Source organism: Acinonyx jubatus, chromosome C1 (assembly GCF_027475565.1).
Source record: "Acinonyx jubatus isolate Ajub_Pintada_27869175 chromosome C1, VMU_Ajub_asm_v1.0, whole genome shotgun sequence".
NCBI classification, from domain to species: Eukaryota; Metazoa; Chordata; class Mammalia; order Carnivora; family Felidae; genus Acinonyx; species Acinonyx jubatus.
Genome location: NC_069381.1, coordinates 131,829,408 through 131,851,962, shown reverse-complemented (window position 1 = coordinate 131,851,962; position 22,555 = coordinate 131,829,408). Strand labels below are relative to the sequence as shown.

At 34.8% G+C, this 22,555-nt stretch overlaps 1 protein-coding gene across 4 annotated transcripts in view; it reads right to left on the bottom strand.

Moving 5' to 3' along the window:
* Positions 1-22,555, bottom strand: part of KYNU (kynureninase) — a 115,356-nt gene that overhangs the window by 46,742 nt on the left and 46,059 nt on the right. For all 4 annotated transcript variants that reach the window (XM_053214986.1, XM_053214987.1, XM_053214985.1 and 1 more), the window contains exons 8-10: positions 21,269-21,415; positions 2,016-2,114; positions 1,161-1,234 (exon numbers count right to left, since the gene is read on the bottom strand). In XM_053214986.1, coding sequence (XP_053070961.1) covers positions 1,161-1,234; positions 2,016-2,114; positions 21,269-21,415 — 320 coding nt within the window. The remainder of the gene's footprint in view (positions 1-1,160; positions 1,235-2,015; positions 2,115-21,268; positions 21,416-22,555) is intronic.

Here is a 22,555-nt window from a genome sequence, read left to right as displayed (position 1 = left end):
ATTATGTTAGGTAAAACACTATCAATGGGTTTTGCTAAAAATGAAAAAGAGACCATTTAAAATATGCATAGTATTCCTGTAACATAATAATGCTTTATATTCTTTTCAGAGAATTTGGGACATGGGGAGAAATCTAATATACTGACCATATATTTGGGGAAGACATCTGCCTGACAAAATACCTGTCTAAAGAAAACGCTCTATTTAATTTTAAAACTTTAAAATCTTGAAGAAATTTTAGACATGATTAAATGAACTGTAGAAAATCATCTTCAATTTCTTGGATTTATATGCATAGAACCTCAGAAATGTGAGGTGCTCCAAGTTTTATTACTAATTCTGCTTCAATTCTTGTAAAGATTACACCACTCAGCTAGTGGCTGAGAGGATTCAGAAAACTAATCAAACATTATTATATTACCTATTATGAGTCTAGACAGTCTCCTCATCACACATACTTTGATACAAAACTCTGAAAGGAGTTTTTTCAGAATATTATTTCTTTATCTCCATACAGATAAAAACAAACTTACAAGTTCCCTAGTCAAATAAAAATGTATAAATTTGTTAATGTATCACATTTGCATTTATACTTGCTCTAAAAATTGAGAAAGTTATATAAAGTAGAAAAGTATTGCTTTTTATGCAGTCTGTGTTGTTCAGTGTTCAGCTTCTTCAGTTTTCATGGATTATAAAATCTTTTAGGACAGAAGATAATCCTTACAAAACCATCATATAATGTTTCTAGCTTTAAAGGTAGATGTAATTTTAATAATAACATACCACATTTAAGGCTCTATTAGGCACAGCTCTGGTTGCCTTTGATTTACTCATCAATGTGAGGAATCTGAAATTTTCTGAAGTCTAATTTTGAAAAAAAATAAGTCATCTCTTTGCATTAAACCATCTGCTCTACATGATTATAGTGACTCATTTTTAGCATTGAGCTTCCCCTTTTGTGATTCATGTTCAACCAACTGAACTCTTCAAAAAGCATTTATTTCTAATAAAGTGCATCATTGTTAATAGAATGGTAATATAATTATAATCAATCCAGATTCTTATTGGATAGCACCTTCAAGAGCTCATGTAAATTTAGCATATTATTAATGCAAATTAATTTATTCATCACCAGAGAAGAATCTGAAGATGGTACTCACGCAGGTTTAATTGTATGAGCATGTTTTTCATGGACAAAGGCACCGGCAAGACCTCCCGCTCCTGAGTTTAAATACTGGATAGAAAAGAAATTAAAATGTATGAGCATATGATAAAAATGAACAATAAAATCACTTGACTTTTTTGTTATGAAACCAACTTTTGACCAGCTCAAAATGTGATTATTTGAGCTTTTATAATAAAACACAGTTTTACATTACCTAACTCAAAGAAAAAAAAATAAACATAAGCATTATTAATTGAGACCAAATACCTATTACATTTTTGGCCAAATTTTGCATCAACTAAATAGGTAACAGTTCCAATGAAGTCTATCTAATTTTAAACCCTATTCATTTCAATTATTTTGTTACAAAAATATTTCCATAATAATAAAGCATCTATTTTTAAAACACCTACATTAAAATAAAATTAGTTTCATTTCCATAATCCCTGTCAATGAAATTGTCTTCAAATATCAATATCAAGTTGATACCATAAGAATTATCTTTATGTATGTAGAAATGACACAGCATATCACCAAAACCTAAGAACCTAATCAATTTGAATTAAGTTCTAAGGGTGGAGCTTTTTTCCTAAAATCTCATGATTTTTCTATAGTAGCCAGGCAATTAAAGGAATTAGTACTCTATAGTGGATGGAAATACCCAATTTTAATTGTTTATTATACTATTCTATCACATGACTTTATAATTAACTAAAGTCAGAAAAAAACAGTAACAAAAGAAATGGAGGAAAGTAAATCAAATAGTTAAAACTGGCCACCAATCCAGTTGTTCATTTAGATAACAATCAATGTGTAATAAAAGGATATGAACATATTAACTAATTTGTACCTTGTAGGAGCACCAGCAGGCAAAATCAACTCCCCAGTCATGTAAGCGGAGTTCGACATTTCCAACTGCATGTGCTAGATCAAAGCCAACAAAACAACCCTGGGGAAGAACATAATAACAAGTTTTGAATTTGCTTAATGATTAGAAAAAATAAGTACAAATATCTCTAAAAAAATCTTTGACAAACTGCTGTACTATAAATATGGTTTATCCTTTGGTACAGTGGTTCACAACATGTAAACCACAAAACACTGGGCATTCCCAAGAATCTTCTAGGTCAAAATTGTTTTCAAAATATGAAGACATTTTTGCCTTCTTCACTGTGTTGACATTTGCAATGCTACTTTAAAAACAGTTATGGGAAAATTGCTGGCATGTTAGCACAATCAAGGCAGTGGCACCAGATTATACTAGCAGTCATTGCATGCTGAAACCATTTAGTTGCAGGGGGAAATAAGAAGATAATTTTGCTTAAAAATCTCCTTGAAAGGGATGCCTGGGTGGCTTAGTTGGTAAAGTGTCTGACTCTTGAGGCTCAGGTTGTGATTTTTCAATCTTGAGATCGAGCCCCGTGTCGGGCTCTCCCTCTCTCTCTCTGCTTCTCCCCTGCTCATGCTCTCTCTCTCAAAATAAATAAATAAACAGTAAAAAAACTCCTTGAGACATCTGTAAAAATGATAAAGTTAATTTTAAATCTCAATGCCTTAGTTCTCATATTTTTAGGGCTTAACATGAGAAGTATGCATAAAACATTTGACCACATTCTGAAGTAAGAGGGTTACCTCAAAGTAATGCACTTATGCAATTATTTGAGTTACAAGCTGAACTAGCCACCTTTACTCCACAGAGAACAATTTTTTTTTAATGAAAAAGCAACTGAGAGACAAACAACAGTAATTCATACTTGGGCATTTGATAGACATTCTTTTGGAAATGAATGAAATGAGTGTCAAATCAAGGAAAACAAGTCATAGTATTTGCTGCCAAAGAAAAAAGTTTCTAAGAGAAATTAGGATTTTGAAAACTTGTATCCACTTCTATGAATATGACCACTTCCCAATATTTAAGATATTTCTAACGAGTTTAGTAGTAACATGTGCTTTTTAAAATAATATATAATGAAATATGTAGGTGTTTGGAAAATATGAACCAATATTTTTCAAACAACCAATGTTTGATATTACATATCAAGCATGGATAAAGACCTCTTCAAAGTACAAAACCATACAATGGATTTTAATGTAACAAAGCAGAGAAAGTTAGTAATTTGGTTTCACATTGCATACCACAACTTGTCAAATTCTGGTACAGTATCAAAGAATAGTCGTAACTAACTGAGAAAAGACTATTAAAATACTTTTGCTTTTTCCAACTATCTATCTGCATGAGGACTGATTTTCTTAATATGCTTCATGACGGAAATAAAGCAAGAGATTGAATGCAGAAGCAGATATAAAAAACTAGCTGTCTTCTATTAAGCCAAATTAAAGAGATTTGCCAAGTGTACAACATTCTTGTTTTGTTTTAGAAAACATAGCTTTGTTTCCCTAACAGCATATTATTTATGTTAATATGTAATGTGTTTGGGATACCAGGGTAGCTCAGTCCATCGAGCAACTGGCTCTTGACTTGGCTCACGTCATGATCCCAGGGTCGTGAGATCAGGTCCCATGTCAGGATACATGCTCAGCATGGAGAGATGCTTAGAATTCACTCTCTCTCTCTCTCTCTCTGCCTCTGCCCCTCTCCCCCCTCATGTTCTCTCTCTGTCTCTCTAAAATAAAAAAATTAAAAAAAATATATGTAATCTATTTGTTATTATTACTCTAAAATAAATGAATGAATAAATGTGTTTAATTAAAATATAGTAAATATAGATATAAACACAATATCAAAACCTCTTTGAGGTCTTCAATGGTTTTTAAGAGTGTAAAATGTGTGCATTACTAAAAAGTTTGAGAAGCACCTGGGTGGCTCAGTCTATTGAGTGTCTGACTCTTGATTTCGGCTCAGGTCACGATCTCCTGGTTTGTGAGTTCAAGCTCTGCATCAGGCTCTGTGCTAACAGCTTGGAGCTTGGAGCCTGCTTCAGATTCTGTGTCTCCCTCTTTCTCTGCCCCTCCACCTCTGCTTGCATGCTTGCTCTCTCTATCTCAAAAATAAACATTTCAAAAATTTTTTAAAGTTTGAGAACCTCTGCTGTAGTATATCCTCTAACCTGATGGAGTTAATAGTAGCTTTCAGTTTGTCACTGAATCCCACATCATGCCCACATTTAATTTAATTAATTCAAGTATATACATGATATGATAAATTGCCTTAATGGCTTTCATTCTTTGTCCATCCTTGTATCCATCTTCTTTGCCATGTAATTTTTCAGTTCTTCTCACTGTGGGCAGAATGTAATTCTCTGCACTGGGATTAGACAAGTTACATATTTTGACCAATGGAATGTTAGCACATGTAATACAAGGAGAGTCCAAAGCACTAGAGTGATTAGATTGGGCTTGTTTTCTCTTGTTCTCTGCCATCTCTGTAACAAGGACCTGCTTAGCCAACCTGCTGGCTCAGAGTCTTCCTCACCTGAGCTCAGCTTGGATCAGCTGCTCTCCCCACCTCTCCTTAGTAGGCCAAGAGATGCAAGAGTGAGTTCAGTTGAGACTTAGCAGGATCTCTATGACTAAGTAATGCCTAGATCAGTTGACACAAAGATGACCAATAAAAATGATGCTGTTTTTATGACTCAACACTGTGTTCTCCCTATACATTTACTTGAGACCCTAATAGCTTCTTACTATTTGACTTTGCCTTGTTTACTTGTTTACATTGTCCAAGCGTTCTGTATGTCTGCCTAGCAGAATTCACTGTTTTAGAAACTAACCCTCTGTTTCTACTGAGTTCCCAGAAGGAAAATCTGAAGCAATGAATTATATTACCCAGACTGTACCCAAACAATAAGTTCATTTTAATGGCTTAACATCAAAACCTTTAACTTCCTATAAATCAAAATGTTAAAAGTTTTACTTTGAGAATATAGTGATTCTTTCCACATTAAGACAATTTTGTACATAAACATGAATTTTAAAAAAATCCCTGATCATTAAATGGGGGTAACAGTTCACTTTGCAAAAATGTTTGACCTGTGAGTTTTTCTATTCTTAGCTTACTAAGTACATATATAATTATGTTTTCAAAACTTTAGATTTCCTGCAACTTTGAAGAAACACATCTATCTATAGAAATTATTGCAGTAAATAATTTCAGAGGGGCCAATTTTAGATTTTTCTAACACCTTTTAAAAATAACTAATGTTCAGGAGCCTGGGTGGCTCAGTCGGTTAAGTGTCTGACTCTTGGTTTCAGCTGAGGTCATGATACCACAGTTCATGAGATTGAGTCCTGCGTCTGGCTCCCTGTTGACAGTGCAGAACCTGCTTGGGACTCTCTCTGTCCCTTTCTTTCTGCCCCTCTTCTGGTCTCTCTCTTTCTCAAAATAAATAAATTAATTTTTTTTAAAAAAAGAATAACCTCAAACTGCTATTATAGGTACTTTCCCTGAACAGAGGGATGCAAACTATGACCTGTTTTTGAAGGTAACCTTGTATTTGAACACAATTAGTTTCATTTGTTTATTCATTTATTTTTTTATTATTTTAAATGTTTATTTATTTTTGAGAGAGACAGCACGAGTTGGGGAGGAGCAGAGAGAGAAGGAGACACAGAATTCAAAGTAGGCTCCAGGTTCTGACCTGTGAGCACAGAGCCCGACACGAGGTTCAAACTCACAATGAGATGGTGACTTGAGCCAAAGTCAGATACTTAATCAACTGAGCCACCCAGGTGCCCCTCAGTGTTTAAATTTTGTCTATGACTACTTTTGCAAGCAGAATTGAGTGGTTTCAACAGAAACCACATGGGTCACAAATCTCAAATATTTACTATCTTGCCCATTAAAGAAAAGATTTGCTGACCCCTAACATATAGAATTAGTTTCATAAAGAAAACTCAATATATTGAAGAGTCAATTAGCAACTTTACTCATTATAAAGTGGCCAGAACTGGTATCTCATAGAAGAAAAAGTTTTTTACCAGTATTATATATCTGATTTTGTTTTGTTTTGTTGTGGGGGAGGGGATGGATTTGTACTTTGTTTCTCTCAGAAAAAAAAAAAAAAAGGCATTCATGTCATAAATTTAGAGAATGATAGAAAAGAAACACAATTAATCTCTATCAAGATTTAAAGATGGTCAAAATCTGGGTTTGCAAACTAATGTTTAAATTCAGTACACACACACACACACACACACACACACAGATTTTTTGTTTGTATTTTAAGATACATTTTAATATTGAAATTAAATTTAGAAAAAAAAAAGGTTTGAACTTGACATCCTCTTTTTTCTTGCCAACATTTCTAATTAAAACCGGGGTTTTTTTCTCTTTTTTTGTGAAACAGTATTTACAACTCAGTTTTTTATATATATATTTTTAAAACTCAACTTTTCTTCGAAAACTTAAGAAACAGGAAAGGCAGCATTTTTATTTTATTATCAATTATTTATAAAGAATGTCACAATGAAGAAACAATGAAACTTCACCTACCATATCCCATTATTAAAAGCCCTGTAGTCACATCTGTGGTACCACATTAAAAAATCACTTGAGGCTCTTACAATATGTTTTAATGTATGTATAATTCTTTCCCCATGGATGGCAGAAACATAAATTATTAACATGTAACTGTTTTGAGGAAAGGACCAGAAGATACAAACTTGAATGAGACCACCAAAAAGTGATCTTTCAAAAGTTTCACTAGATGGCAGCATCTTAAAAATAAAGAAAAAACACATAGTTCTCCAAACCCTCTCCATACTCATCCAGTTAATATTTTAGTTATTTTACCTCTTAAGAGTAGGTAGAAAAACAATATGAATAGGTGAAAACAGAAACTGCTCATTTGAGTGCCTACTTAATGCAATTTTTTAAATAAAAATAAAATATTTTTCAACAGATTTCTATAAAATTATCCAAAGAGCTCACACTGATATTGACACAGCCACATGCATTAAGCTTGCTAAATCACAGTTTTGAGTGCAAGATTCCCTGTGTCACTTCAAAGAACCCCCATTGGTTTCAGAATATAACTCACTTTGCTCGGTATGGCTTTTAAAGACCTTTGTCATCTGGTTCAGTCTTCACGTCTCCTGTGCCCTTTACCTACCTCCCTCTATTTGCAAAAACCTTTCTCAGTCTCACCTTGCATGGGTAGCTCAGGTTTTGATGACAAGGTAACCTCTGTGAAAGATTATTTTGCCACACTCTCTCTTCTATCCCATCTGACAGCCCTGTTTGCATAGCTCTCTTGCAGTAAATTTCCAATCATACTGTCTTCTACTTTTACACAATATGCATGAACTTAAATAATTGTTGAATAAGTAAATGAATAAAAAGTCATACAATTGTCAGTAGATGTTCTCTAAACTGATACTAAATTTTAAAACAATATTATTTGAAGCCCTTTGTTCTTGTGGCAATTTTATGTCATAGCAATTTATTCAGACCTACATCTTTTAAAATGAAGTTTCTTGGACAATTAATAGTAGTTAAAAATACATTCAAAATCCCTCCAATAAAACAAGGAATATTATGTGTTTTTTTCCTTGCCATCTTCACTAGCTCAATACGAACATTTTTCTAACCAGTGGACTAATACACACAAGGGCTGTTCTGAGATTTCCAGGTGAAGGGGTAGCTCACTGTCTCTCAAGTTTGATTCATTATTTGTCTATTTATTAAAGTAAAATATGGGATAGTATAACTTAATTTTTTTCCTGATAAGTTTATTGATTCATTCAGACAAATTGACTTTAGACTGAAACTATTTTGTTTCTTCTTCATCAAAAAAAAAAACCCCTATAAATTATTAAGACCATCAATAAGCAACAGATTTTAGTGTGAAAAGGTAATTATACAAGATATTAGTGGGTATACACAGAGCTGATAGTCAGCTGGTATGCATTGGGATGCTCATATAATTGCTAAAGTAATAAAATACTTGAAATGTTTGTCCTGATCCACTTGAGTAATCACCCATAGTGATAGGTCCCATGATCCCTAGGAGATAACTGCAGGGATGCTTTCCAGCTAGCTTGTGGCCATTCATACATACCAGTCTCTTCATGTTCCCTCTATAGTGCATGTCCAAACACCAGTGGATGCCCAAGGCAGTGGCATTAACATCATGGTGGGTAAATTACAGATGCCTATAAGTCCCTTCGAGGCTAGTAAAGAGTACTATTAACAAAAATGTGACATTTCCATGGCTGTTGGGGGGAACTACAGCTTCCACACCATATCAATCAGGTCTTTAAATATTGTGAATATCATTCCTGGTTTGGTATAAAAATCATAGGAAACAATCAAAGAACTGCAGTGTTATAAATCTGGACAACATTACCTTAAAAAAAAAACTGATGGCAAACTTTGAGGAAAGTGAACAACAAAAAAAGAAAAAGTTATAGTATATGTGAGTGAGTTCATGTGTGTGTGTGTGTGTGCATGTTGGTCAACTCTATATAGATGGTAAAAATAAATGGTGGATTAACAGTAATAGGTTAACCAGTTATCTCTGATCTTGGGATTCGCCAAAGAAGTTCATAATTAGGGAGTAATTGGATAGTATAGGAGGAAGGTAGGAATGAAGGGGAAGAAGATGAAAGCTAGTAAGTCTTCTTGCCATAGTCTTTTATTTTTTTTTAAGTTTATTTATTTATTTTGAGAGAGACAGAGAGAGACAGAAAGAGACAGAGAGAGACAGAGAAAATTCCAAGCAGGTTCCACAGTGTCAGCGCAGAGCTTGACATGGGACTCAAACTCATGAGCTGTGAGATCATGACCTGAGCCTAAATCAAGAGTTGGATGCTTAACCAACTAAGCCACTCAGGTGCCCCTCTGCCATAGTCTTGAAGCACTTAATTTTCCAAAATGGATTCAAGTCCTATGATTCAAAAGCGTACACAAATGCTAAATAATAATAATAATTATAATACTCAATAAAGATCTCTGTAAAAGGTGCCTCTATCATCTCTGTTACTATCTCATTTCAGAGTCAGTTTTTATTCTGAAAGTCTTTCATCCAGCCTGAGTTTATTATGTTCTCCAATTCCTTTTCATTTATTCTACTATGAAAGAGTTTAGAGCAAGTGTCCCCAAAACGTGCCACTTTGGCATGTGGAATATTTTGAGCTGAAGGCAATCAAGACTCTGCAAACTTAAGAGAAATATTTACCCTAATTACTACCTAAGAGAATCTAAATTAGTTTTTCTCAGAATAAGAGTTATTAGCAGAGATAAATTTTATCTGAATGTCCCAACTCTGTGGCAGTTCAGACATTTAAATACCAAACATCCGTTCTTCCTGTTGCCGGGTGAATTGCCCACCTCCCCATTGAACTCCAGGCCTCTATCCAATTCCTTAGCTGTGGATGGGATATATACCTCAGTTTACTTTTCTATCTTTGAATCGCTTATGTATATAGGGTTCTCATATGTACAAAATCAAATTTTATTTTCTCCTGCTAACCTGTCTCAGGTCAACTTGTTAAACCACCCAGAACAATCTTTGAGGGTAGAGGAAAATTTTCCTCCTCAACAGTGCCTATTAATATTCACATTTGTATAAAGTGCTATTGTAGAAACTTAAATTAATCCTTTTAGTTGGACTTGCTTAAAGTACATATTGATGACACTGACAAATCCATAGATGAGTAGTCAGAGGTGGGGAGCATGGAGTCAATTTGCTACTGAAATTTAAGAGAAATGTGTCAGTTAAGAAGGTATGAGACAGAGCCAACAGCTTATGGAGAGAAAAAGGGATTTAGGAGACAGAAAAGGCAAAAAAAAAAAAAAAAAAAAAAATCTTGAGACTCCTAAGTGTTGTGTAATTTGCAGGTAAAAATGTCTTACTCTAACAAAGAGTGTGCTTTCAAGAGTAAATTTCTGCTATTTCTTTTACCAAAAAAAAAGCAGTGATTGTTGTCTCTATATATTGTTGGAAGTAAGTATAAAACTGAAGGGAAAAAAATAAAACAAATTGAGTGGCAGTGTTCTCTTTTAGAGTCTTTCTCCAGCTGGCAAGGACCTCACACAAAATACTTTGATTTATTTCAGATACCCAAGATGAGAAAAATAGCTCAAGGTAATTTTTCAAGCTTAATTTAGTTCATTTAATATTTAATGAGTTAATGGAGCAGTCTGCATGTCCTAAGTGTGTCAAAGAATAGAAATGGAATTTGAAAAAGAGCTCAAAATTTACAAAACATATTTTGATTTTTAGGATAGTTGCCCATTATAAATAATTCTTCCAAATGTTCTGATTCTACTTAAATGGGGGCACAGTTGTGCTTTTTATACAGCATGTGATCCATAAAATTAGCTTGACCCATCCTTGCTGATGTGTACACACTTATTCATCCACTGGCTAAACAGGTATGTATTTAAAGAAAGATAAGAGATTATGTGCAAAGCACTAGCATGTGTCTGTGAAGTTTATAGGGTCCACTTTCAATCAGTCATTGAACACTCTGCTGACATAAGCTTCCTAAATTTGAGACTTAAGATAAGCATAGAAATAATTACAAGATAGTGCAAAAGGTGGCCAATAATACATTTTCCATCATGCTATGAAAATACAATATAAAGACAGATCTAGCCTGACACAGGGAAGCAAGAAAATTTTGATGATGGAGGTAAAGGATTGCACACACATTTTTCTATAGGAGGTAGTCAAGAAGTATATGAGTTGGGCCTATAAGAAATATTTCACTTTACCCTTTCTTGTAATATAAGCATAAATACATATGCCAGCTGTCACGGCTTCAGTGCCAGAGTCAATAGCTACAGATAAGAGTTGTCCTGAAGAGCTCAAATCCCATTTAATGGGCAGAGCTATTACCCAGCCTTGCCACTTATTCTACACAAATGATGATCCAGTATTGCCAACCTTTTTATTTCTCAGGAGATATTTGAAACTAGGAATTTTTATATAAAACCTCTTGACTTTTTATTGTTAACATGTGATGATTTTTTTTTAAATATACCATGTTTGTGGGACACCTGGGTGGCTCAGTTAGGTAAGTATCTGACTTCAGCCCAGGTCATGACTTCACAGTTCATGGGTTCAAGACCCGCATAGGGCTCAGTGCTGACAGCTCAGAAGTTGGAGTTTGCTTCGGATTCTATGTCTCCCTCTCTCTCTGCCCCTTCCCTACTCATGGTCTGTCTTTCTCTCTCTCTCAAAAATAAATAAACATTGAAAAAATAGATATACCATGAATGCATGTATAAAGGCTAAACAACACAAATCTTTAGGACAGGTTGTAACCTGTAAAGCAAGTAGTGGTTAAGCTGGAAGAACAGAATTCACATGTGGGAATTCTAAGAGGAGGAAAAGCTAAGAATAAAGGCATGGAAACAGAAAGTATGACAACTGGGCAAGAAACCTATGAAACATTTGGTTTAGCTGAAAAAAGTTAACATGAAGGAGAACAGAGGCAAATGTGATACTGATAATTTAGGTATATGCAAAATCATAAAAGGCTCAAGTGATTTGGATTTTATTCCACAAATGGCAGAAGTGTGGTGGTCATCATGTGGGACAAACATGAGGCAGGGCATCTAATAGATACATAGATCTATCAGACACATGGATCTAATCACAGCATTCCCAAACACGGGCAGTTGTCTTTTCAAAGGCATGGTGACTTTTAACATTTACTTTTCTCTTTATCTACCCATCCTGTTACAAAGTGGATTTGAAGCAACTCTTTAATTTATCCATCACAAGGCAATAATACCTATATTAGAGCCCCATTTAGATGTGAAATGAAAATACGATTTTTCATAAGGTATTTTCCAGTGATTGCTATGTCAATTTACATGGCAAATTTCTCAACTAGATTTACTTATATATGTAAATTTACTTATATACTGAACTTGATAATATTTCAGAGGAGTCCATAGGATAATTCTTGAAGATATCATCCTTAATTTCTTCCCTTGAAGCTTATTTTTACGGACAATATGATAGTAATATTCTTTGTTCACCACCTTACTTAAGATAGATTATTTGCTAAGAAAATGAACATTTTGTCTTCACTCAACTGAGGTTTGATATTCTTTTTTTTTTTTTTAATGTTTATTTACTCTTGAGAGAGACAGAGATAGAGTGTGAGCAGGAGTGGGGCAGAGAAAGAGGGAGACACATAATCCAAAGCAGGCTCCAGGCTCTGAGCTGCCAGCACAGGGCCAGAATCAGGGTTCAAACCCACAAACTGCGAGATCATGACCTGAGCTGAAGTCCGATGCTCAACCGACTGAGCCACCCAGGGGCCCTGAGGCTAGATATTTTTAATCTTGTTTGCATAAATAATTTAAGTGATTAAAGGAGGGAACAGTGAAGAGGACATTAAGGGAAATCTCTCATATTTTGTTGAGGACCTTTTTTTCTTTTTCTGCTTAAAGGTATTTTGAAATTGCACTTTCCTTGCTGTGAGGCACAAAATTGCCTTTCCATTCTTACAGTGGTCAGTGAATAAATTAGAACTAGTGTATATATTTCATGTTGAAACACTTCCATTTTCCAGTTTAACAAAGACTTACATTACTCTTCCTTTGATTAATCAAGTGGTGTGAACAATGGGATATTGGAGAAAATAGCCTAGGTTTTAGACAACTGAAGTATTTTATAAAATGCATATCATCTACAAAAAAGAAAAAACAAAATCCTAAGTGTAGTATCTCATTTGGAGTTGGGGGGGAGGGGGCAAAATGTTTGAATAAAGCTAGATCCAGAGAAATAGTTATCTACCATGGCTTTGATGGGAGTGGCCACAGGGGCAACAATCCTGATTGGCAATGAGGAGGCTTGCTTTTTCCCAGATCTGTAATTCTAAAATAATGTCTTGAATCCAAAATACCGCCCCCCTTTTTTTTTGAGAATTAATCTGTCTTTCTCACACGATCCATCTAATGAAAAACTTAAAACCTCTGATGAAAACTTCTTAGAAAGAACTCAAAAATTTTAGATTCTTGGGTCCTGATCCTCATCAATATATTTTGACTTATTGTTTGCAGGATCCAACCTGGATGAATTTAAGACTACAGATACAGTTTACTATGTATTTCTGAGTAGAATAATCCTTCATTATTCCCAAAGTAATGGATGTTTAGTTAATGGGACATTTCATCTCATCTCTGGCCTTTTTCCCCTTTTCTCTATTTCTATGTGTATATCTACACTAACGTCTTTCTTTTATCCTTGGATTCTGTGAATAGAACCAAATCTGGGTGAAACAGCAGGAGCTCAGTACAGACGCTTGATTTCTGATATTTATATAAAACCTGTTTTTAACATGACTGAGAGAATAAAGTTAAATAAAAATGATTTCTATGAGAGATCTGAAAAATATTTCATGTAGCATGAAATAAGTCTGGTATCTGGTACCCCCGTGTTGAACTGTATCATGATAGAGATTTTTCAAATTCTTGTATAAGCAACTGCAATTGCCTCTTAACTGCTGTCCATGCTTATCGCATTCCTACCGATTCCTGTAGGCAGGAAATTTCTTTTTTAAAATTAAAACAAATTCTAGTTTCTTTACTGTCTAGAAGCTTTCAGTGGCTCTCTGTGGGTCTTCAGGGAGAAGCTCAAGATGTATAGTAAAGCTCAGTAAGTCCTTCTTTACCTTTGTCTGTCTTATAGATTCCTTTCTTATCATACCCTTTCTAACTGTCCAATCTTTTGTACAATCAAATTATACTAAAGTATTTGCTTTCTGGCAATCTAATCAATTTTTTTTCTTTTTTCTTTTTTTTTTTTTTTGTTTAGTTGTCTGGAATGGCCCTGACACAAAGCTAGGTACCTGGAGGGGATTTTACCTGGTTAATTCCTATCCATAATTCTAGAATTGGCTCGGGTCTCATCTTCTCCCAGAAGATCATCACTTTGACACTCCAGGCTAAATTAGGTGTTTCTATTTGGACCTCCATTACTATAAGTTACTACTTAAATATTTACTGATAAAAAGAATGAATACAAGAACCAAATGCATGTCATTCTACTGTAGAGAGTATAGAGACATGATTCTCCTTATGCACTAATGAGAAGATCATATTAGGTGAGCTCACAGTGACTTTAATAGAATAGTTGTATTCATTACCATTTCTAGTAAAGATTAATTAATATTTAACATTCTAATATTAAACCGTTTTGGAAAAGGTTAATTTTTATGCATAAAAATTCATACAACATGCCGATTTATATTATAGTTATATATACAAACATATTTGGTACTAATTTTTCCTAGCTGATCCATTGCTCAAATCCCATGCAAGTATTGTTGATATTATTCTATCATAATTGTCCTTTACAGAGTTGATGCCCAATCTCTAATAATAGAAGCATCTCAGCCAAGCTTTCTGCAGAATTTTGAGGCTTGGTCAATCATTTGTCTCCTGAAAATTGTTTTTAATAAGAATTTAGCCCTTCCTGGGGCGGCTGGGTGGCTCAGTTGGTTGGGCGGCCGACTTCAGCTCAGGTCATGATCTCGCGGTCCATGAGTTCAAGCCCTGTGTCCGGCTCTGTGCTGACCGCTCAGAGCCTGGAGACTGTTTCAGATTCTGTGTCTCCCTCTCTCTCTGACCCTCCCCCGTTCATGCTCTGTCTCTCTCTGTCTCAAAAATAAATAAACGTTAAAAAAAAGAAAAAAAGAATTTAGCCCTTCCTTAAAGATAAATGGATAGTTTGATAAGGTGATCATTTATATGTGAGAGTGTTGTTTAGATGTTTCAGATTTTACTAAGTGATGTTAAAGCTAGACTATGTCTTTCTTTTTAGGAATGGTGTTTTCATTTATATTCCGGCTTTTGTCTTACATTATTCTGGATCCAAAATTAATTCCTTTTTATTCAAATTGTTTGGACTCTACTAGTGATTATTATTTATTAATAATTTAAGCAGCTTATGATTAGGTCTAAGAGATGTTTGTACTCATCCTCAGTGGAAAGTGACACAGGACAAGGTACAAGCTAATAAATTAAAGTGCAGGTTTGCAAGATTTAGATTTTTTTAGCCATCATTTGCATTTCAATTTTCAGTAGGCTAAAAGAAAACTAACATGCTAGAATGCATAGAAGTATAGTGAAATATAGTGTAAAAATGTGATAAATAAGGGGATCAATCATTCACTGATTGAACAAATATTTATTGGCACCCACTGTCTGCCCGGCACCATGAGTTCCAGTATGTTGTAGGCCATTTTATATGGCATGGAAGAGAGAAGGTGGAGTACAACCAGTTAGCATTGAGTTTTTTTAGGGATACGATTATTACAATTTCTATTATTCCATTACCTAACCTTATAAAATTTCAATCTAATCTCTTGAGTTTTAGCCATGTTGTTTAGATTACTGTTTTGTATTCCAGTATGGAAGTGTCCAGTGAGAGTCTTTAGTTTAAAATTCTGAATATTTCACTTTCTGTCTAAGGATCCATTATTTCTTTTTCTGGTAGATTGGATATTCCAATATGACTTTTCTCATATATTGGTAATTGCTAACATTTACTTGAGTACTTACTAAGCACTAAATACTAAGTGCTGTGAGAATAGTAACTTGTTTAATTCTCTTGGGAAACAGGCACTCTTACCTTCCCCAGTTATTAATGGAGAAGTGAAGTGACATTGGTAAGTTCATTAAGACAGCCAAACTATGATAAACTAAGGGAGAGACATAAACGCAAGACCAGGTCTGACTCTGTCTCCACTATCTAAACTTTTTATTAATGCAAATGCTACCCTGCACCTCAGAATAAGTATCCTACTCCATCAGCAAGACAAAACACCCCCGTTCCAGGTGTGGCAAAACTAATAGCTCTTATTCTTGAGTGCACAAATATAGCTCATTTCCCAGAAATGTCCATGTGCTAGCCAATGTAATATAAGAGGAAATAAATTTTGTCATGGTTAGTGCTTTTAAGAAGTTCGTATGCTCCATTCACATCCTTTTATACCATTCCTTTGGCTGAATCCAGACGGAGGCTCCAGGGTATACAAGTCTCTACTATAAGACCATAAAAGTTAAAAATTTCTTTACTCATGCTCTTTTCAAGCTACCACTTCAGACACAAACTTGAGTCATTGGAAACCTGGATCACTTCATGAGAGAAAGTGAATTCCTGGCCGCTGCATGACAATAAAAGGACATCTATCACAGTGAAAGCATTTATGGCTTTATTTATTTGTTATCAAGACCCAGTCTACCTAATATACCAAGAATTCCCATTGAAAATAACCTCTATTTGTTACCTTTTTTTTTATCCTAATCCAAATTAAGAAATTACAATTTATGGGGAGTCCATTCATTTCTCCAGATGATCCAGAGATTCTCTCTTTATATTTCATTAGTTGCCTAATCAGTTTCCTGTGAATCATTTTCAAATGCTTTGTGAAATGAGGTAGACAATAAAGTAAGAAAGAAATAAAAGAAAGGAAGCAAAAAATGAAAAATTAGGAAGGGATGGAAGAGGAAAGAGGAAATAAGTTTTAAAAAAAAATGCCCCATGAGGGTCAAAATGGGAAATACTGTGGGTTGGTAACTCAAACTCTTTCCCAACCCCTTTTCCTTAACTTCTTTCTACTATAAGACCATAAAGGTTAAAAATTTCTTTACTCATGCTCTTTTGAAGCTACCACTTCAGAAGGCAATGAATCATAAGCAGAAATCTGCTAGCTTTTTCTGGGAATAATTTTGCACTTTGGATGAAAGGGATAGATTAAGCTGCACTGCTACTTCTCCTTCCTTCCTTCTCTCTGCCTTAAATAGAATTGTGATATCTGGATTTGGGACAACTGTCTTGTGACCGTGATGTGAGAAGCCTAAGAAGAAAAACAAGAGAGCCCTGGAGATGCCATTTAGACGTTACTCAACTGCTTACTGCATCCCAGAAGGCTTCTAATTCAAATCTTTAATGATGGGAAAAAGAAGTTCCTAATTTTTGGCTAATTTCCCACGGGCATTTTGTTTCTTAAAGTGTAAAAACTTCATAATTGATTTAGGAATATTAAAGAAAAGACCAGGGGCATCTGGGTGGCTGTCGGTTGAGCGACCGACTTCGGCTCAGGTCATGATCTCACAGTGTGTGAGTTCAAGCCCCATGTTGGGCTCTGTGCTGACAGCTCAGAGCCTGGAGCCTGCTTCTGATTCTGTCTCCCTCTCTCTCTGCCCCTCCCCCACTCATGCTCTGTCTCTCTCTGTCTCAGAAATAAACATAAAAAAAAAAAAAAAAACCTGGAAAAAAAAGAAAAGACCAAACCTGAGAGGATGGAATTAAAAAGTGATTGGTTGAAAAGGCACAGAAGAGGAGCATGTTAGAGTTGCCTGTAAAGGTCCAGAAGGGTGGTGGCATGAAATAGTAGGGACATTTTAGGGGGATACAAACTAGAGCATGCTGACTTCAAAGTGCATGTAGGATTTCCAGGTTTAAGACACAGATGAGCATAAATAACCATTTTTGAGTGTGGGAGTACCCTGTAGTTTCACTTGGCAGTGAGAATGGAATCTTGGCAGTGGTTAAAATCTCTAGGGATAGTAATTCAAAGGACAATGGGGAACAATTACATTCAGTGGGTGTAGAAAAGAAGTAATGATTAGTAGAAACAAGTAACAGAATATGAAAATTTAGAAATAGAGACGTAAGGCAGAGCTCCAAAATAGCGGGTTGGCCAATAATATGAAATAAAGTAGATGGCTTCAAAGAAAAAATAAAAATGTATCTTCAAATTAAGATCTATTTTTGTATGCTGACCTTCCCTTATAATGTGATTCTCTAACCTGATGCTATGTTTAATTTTCCTTGGCCTGCCCCACTTGTCACCACCTTAGGCCTTCTCATTTAAGAAAAGCCTCAGCATCTGAAATTTGTTACATGAATCAAAACTATAGTATCAACTGTTCTTTTGATTCATTAATTATTTTTAATTTTTAGACGATCACTAGAAATCTTGTATCTTTTCTATGCTTCAAAATCAATTTCTATACCACCTACAACCAAATAAAAAAGACATAACCAAATATAAAATTGGGCAAGACACTTGAACAAGTATTTCATAAAAGACAGTACTCATGCAAAAACACATTTGAAAGATCCCAACCTCATCAATAGTCAGGGAAGTGCAAATTAACACTACAATGCATTACCATTACAAACTAATCAGATTGGCTGTTGGTGAGGATATAAAGCAGCAGACACTCTCATACCTACTGATAGGCATATATACCAAATTGATACAACCCTTTGGAAAGTTGGTTTTATTGATTAGGATGGAACATATGTATACCTTATTTCCAAGATTTTCAATTCTAAGTATATATACTTAACAGAAATCGGTGTGAATGATTACCTAAAAAATATACGAGAATGTTCAGTATAGCATTTATTGCAATAGCCCTCAAGTAGAAATAAACTGCAAATATCTGTCTTGATTAGAATGGAAAACAGGGGCGCCTGGGTGGCTCAGTTGGTTAAGCGTCTGACTTTGGCTCAGGTCATGATCTCACAGTTTGTGAGTCAGAGCCCTGTGTTGGGCTCTGCTGACAGCTGGGAGCCTGGAGCCTGCTTCAGATTCTGTGTCCCCCTCTCTCTCCGTCCCAACCCTGTTTGTGCTCTCTCTCGGTCTTTCAAAAATGAACAAACATTAAAAAAAAGTTTTTTAAAAAAAGGAATGGAAAACAAAAATATTGTGATCTATTTCATACACTATAACAATATACTGAAATGAAAAGAAAAACAAAACTACTGGTACCAAAATCTCCACAAAATTACTGTTACATACAACACGAGTGAATTTCAGAAACATAATAGTGAGCAAATAAGACAGATACAAAAGAGGATATATTAACATGTTTATAGATGGACAAAGTTAATATAAATGGCTACAAGTCAGGAGTGGTACCTTTGGTGGTACCTTTGGAAAAAGGCACAACTAAGAATTCTGAGTGGCATAAATGTTCTAGAAGTTTCTTAAAGTGGATGATGATTCTAAGGGTTCAGAATAACTCAACAAGCCACTTATTTATGATGTGTGCTCATTTTGGTATATGTGCAATTCCTGTCCCCACTTTCCTTTCACATGATTTTGAAATAAAAACTATTCTTGTTGACTTTCATTGTTCCATCCCAAGATCATTTTGGTTCCTGCCATACTTCATTTCTGGAAACTTTCTTCTTTTTTAAATCTTATTTAGCCATTTCTCACAGTGACTCTTTTATGCCATTTTCTCCCCAGGATTTCCTAACTCGTTTTTGACTGACACCTTTAATTTTCTCTCTGCCTTTGTCTTCAGCTTTATCTTCATAGACCACCCAAGAGAGCTATGTAAGTGTACATTTCAAATAACTTTTCTCAACATCCATTGGGAATGTGGGAAATTGTCTAGCAAGAAAGAGTATAAATGAGTGTTAGAATAATTTTGATAATGGATAAATTGAAGTCTACTCTGTCACCATTTCACTCGCATAGTCTCTGTCACTTCTGTGCAGTTACATTTAGATGGAACTGCTCATTCCTACCTTCATTTGACTGAAAGCTCAATGAGAATTTCATGTGGCAGGCATTTATTATACTTTTTAAGTAAAAGAAAGCCTGAAAAATACCAAGAGAACGGTTTTAGCAACCAAAGTAGTTAAGAATGAGAATTACCTGTGGCACCTAAGCAAACAAATTTATTTTGCTTTTAAATGGGAAATAAAAGAAAATAGATATCTGAGCCACCCTCCATAGCTTTGTATTTGTTGAGGTCAGTAGAAGGTGCGAGGGTTCCCTAACCAAACAGTGGAATGTGTGCAATACAGTGGATACTTTACATTCTTCCTTCTCAACACCGGATTTATGAAGTGGGTCCTGTTGTCCCAAAATAACACTTGTGAAAGAGGCTCAGAAAAGTCAAGTGATTTGCCTGAGATCATATAACAATTAAATGACCTAGTTAAGGTTTAAAGCTCAGACTGTGATTCCAAAGCCCGTGGTCTTTCTTCTCTATCTTCCTGCCTCATTTCAATGAAGGTTAATGAGACATGCATGTACACTAAGGGGATCAGGGACTGCTGGTTACTCGCATAGCACCGAAAAATATAATTTTTTATTGACCTCTCTTTATTTTGGTGTTTAACATTTAAAGCCTAAATTAAGAAGACATTATCTTTATATCTTTCGTAATGCACCACCTTCACAGTTATCCATCAAACCAGTTGGAAGCCGTGGTTGGAAATTCCTAGAGACGGCGGGTAACGGTGCTAAATTTCTTTTCATTAGTTCTATTCATTAGCTTCAATAACTGAATATATTAACTAGACCTCACACATATATTAATCCCATAACTTGTTAATGTTCAGAAGAAAATTCGATTGTCACCTTTTAAAATGCATAATTTCATCGCTGAATCACATAGAACTGTTATGTAAGGATTTTAAATACAAATTGTAACTGTTGAACATTGATCCTCTGATTTCCTTTTTCAGGCAAACAAACACTAAAAACACTTTTTTATAGACACTTATATAAAAAGATGCAGTTTCAAAATAGTAAGCAATTTAAGTGTGATTTAATAATATGTATGGAAAAATTCTCGTTATTGGCAGGATAATAATTTCTCAACATTCTTAAGAACAAAGTGGCTTTTTAAAAGTACACTGTGTAAAAATCGATGGTTAATTTTTATTCTGCATCTCCCTTTCTTTGAGCACCTAGGGTTAAGTGAGAACTGAGTTATATTTAGAATGAGTTATAGCATGACAAAGTAGTAGTGTTGTGTTTCGAACAATCCTGGCATATGCAGTTATTTTCTGAAGTATTCTGTCTGGTGCCTGGTGATGGCATAACTCAGTACAAATGACATCACCTGCATGCAGAAACCTCACGTGTCTTACTGGTTAGAGGCAAACTTTAGGAGAGCAGAAGGTAGTAAGGAAGTGAGGCCATAGAAGTGACAAAAAGAGGTTTAAAAAGAGATGCCTCAAGCAAAAGACTACAGATTTTTTTTTTAATGTAAGACTTACTGTGTTGTTTTGTTTTGCTTTTAACTGTTGAAATAATTTTACATGGGTGCAAACAAAGATTTCACTACAATGTGCAGTTAGCATACTTCTCAGTAGAGTGATTTTTTTGGGCAATGTGGGAAGGAGAAAATGATGTGCATACCTTTGCTTGTCCAGCTTTTGTGATGGCAGGTATATTAAAGAGCTGTCCAGTGTAAAAATGTACCCCACTGAACAGGATCACTGCAATTGAGTCTCCTTCCTTCTCAATTACTTCAAGGATATCCTCTGTTCTCAATGTTTCTTCCCCCTAAAGTCAAGTTAGACACAAATTACACCAAATCCACAATAATAAATTTATCACTTCAAATTTTCCAATCTAAAACTCACTTTGATGGAGCACCTGGTGGCTCAATCAGTTAAGCGTCAGACTCTTGACTTTGGCTCAGGTCATGATTTCATGGTCCTGGGATCAAGCCCCATGATAGGCTCTGCACTGAGTGTGGAGCATTCTTCAAATTCTCTCTCTCTCTCCCTCTCTCTCTCTACCCCTCTCCTACATGTGTGAGTATGCAGGCTCTTTCTCAAAACAAATAAACATAAAAAAAATAAAATTCACCTTGAACTTTTCCCACCTAAGAACAATCAAAGACAATTTTTTTTTCAGATTAATGGTCTTCAAAAATCTGACAAGAGAGCAGAATTTTGGTATGGTTTTTGTTATAAGAAATGATAATAAAATAGTAAAAAAAATGTTTATAAAGTAAAGGCTTTGCAAAACCCTACTCACTTGAGTTTTTTCTTCAGTTTTTCAATTAATCTTCAGTATCTCCATACCTACGAATTGTTTTCTCCTCCTTCCCATCCAGTAAAATATCAGAAAGTACTAGAAGCCCATGAAATATTAAATGGCGAAAATTTCTTGAAAATTATTATTTCATTTATCAACTTATCACAGTATTTTTTCCAGGATAAAAAATCCTTATAGATCTTTCATCTGAATATAACCTAATCAATATTTTCTGTTACTTTAAGGAGAAACTCTCCTCCACATGGATCTAAGGATCAAGATCCAAAAATGAAGGGAAATATCAATAAAAGTCAATATTATCAAGGTTAGTTTTCCCTACTTCTCCCCAGCTAAGACTAATTATTGCTTACTTAGAGAAAATGGCTAATTAATTTAGATTTGGTCTTGCAAACAACTTGAGCAAAAAGAAATCAGCTAAATAAATACAAAGTATCTACTTGTCCTAATCATTCTTAATCATTCATAAAGTTTTTATGAATTTTCTACTGTGCTAAATCTGACATAGTTTTGAAGTCAAAGTATAATTAACTCCATTAATATCTGAGGGAAACTCCTTAAGGTATTCATAAATTTTCCTTCAGTTATTTTAATTTTTGGTAACTGTTGCTATTTGTCTATTACTATGTCCCATGTTAGGCA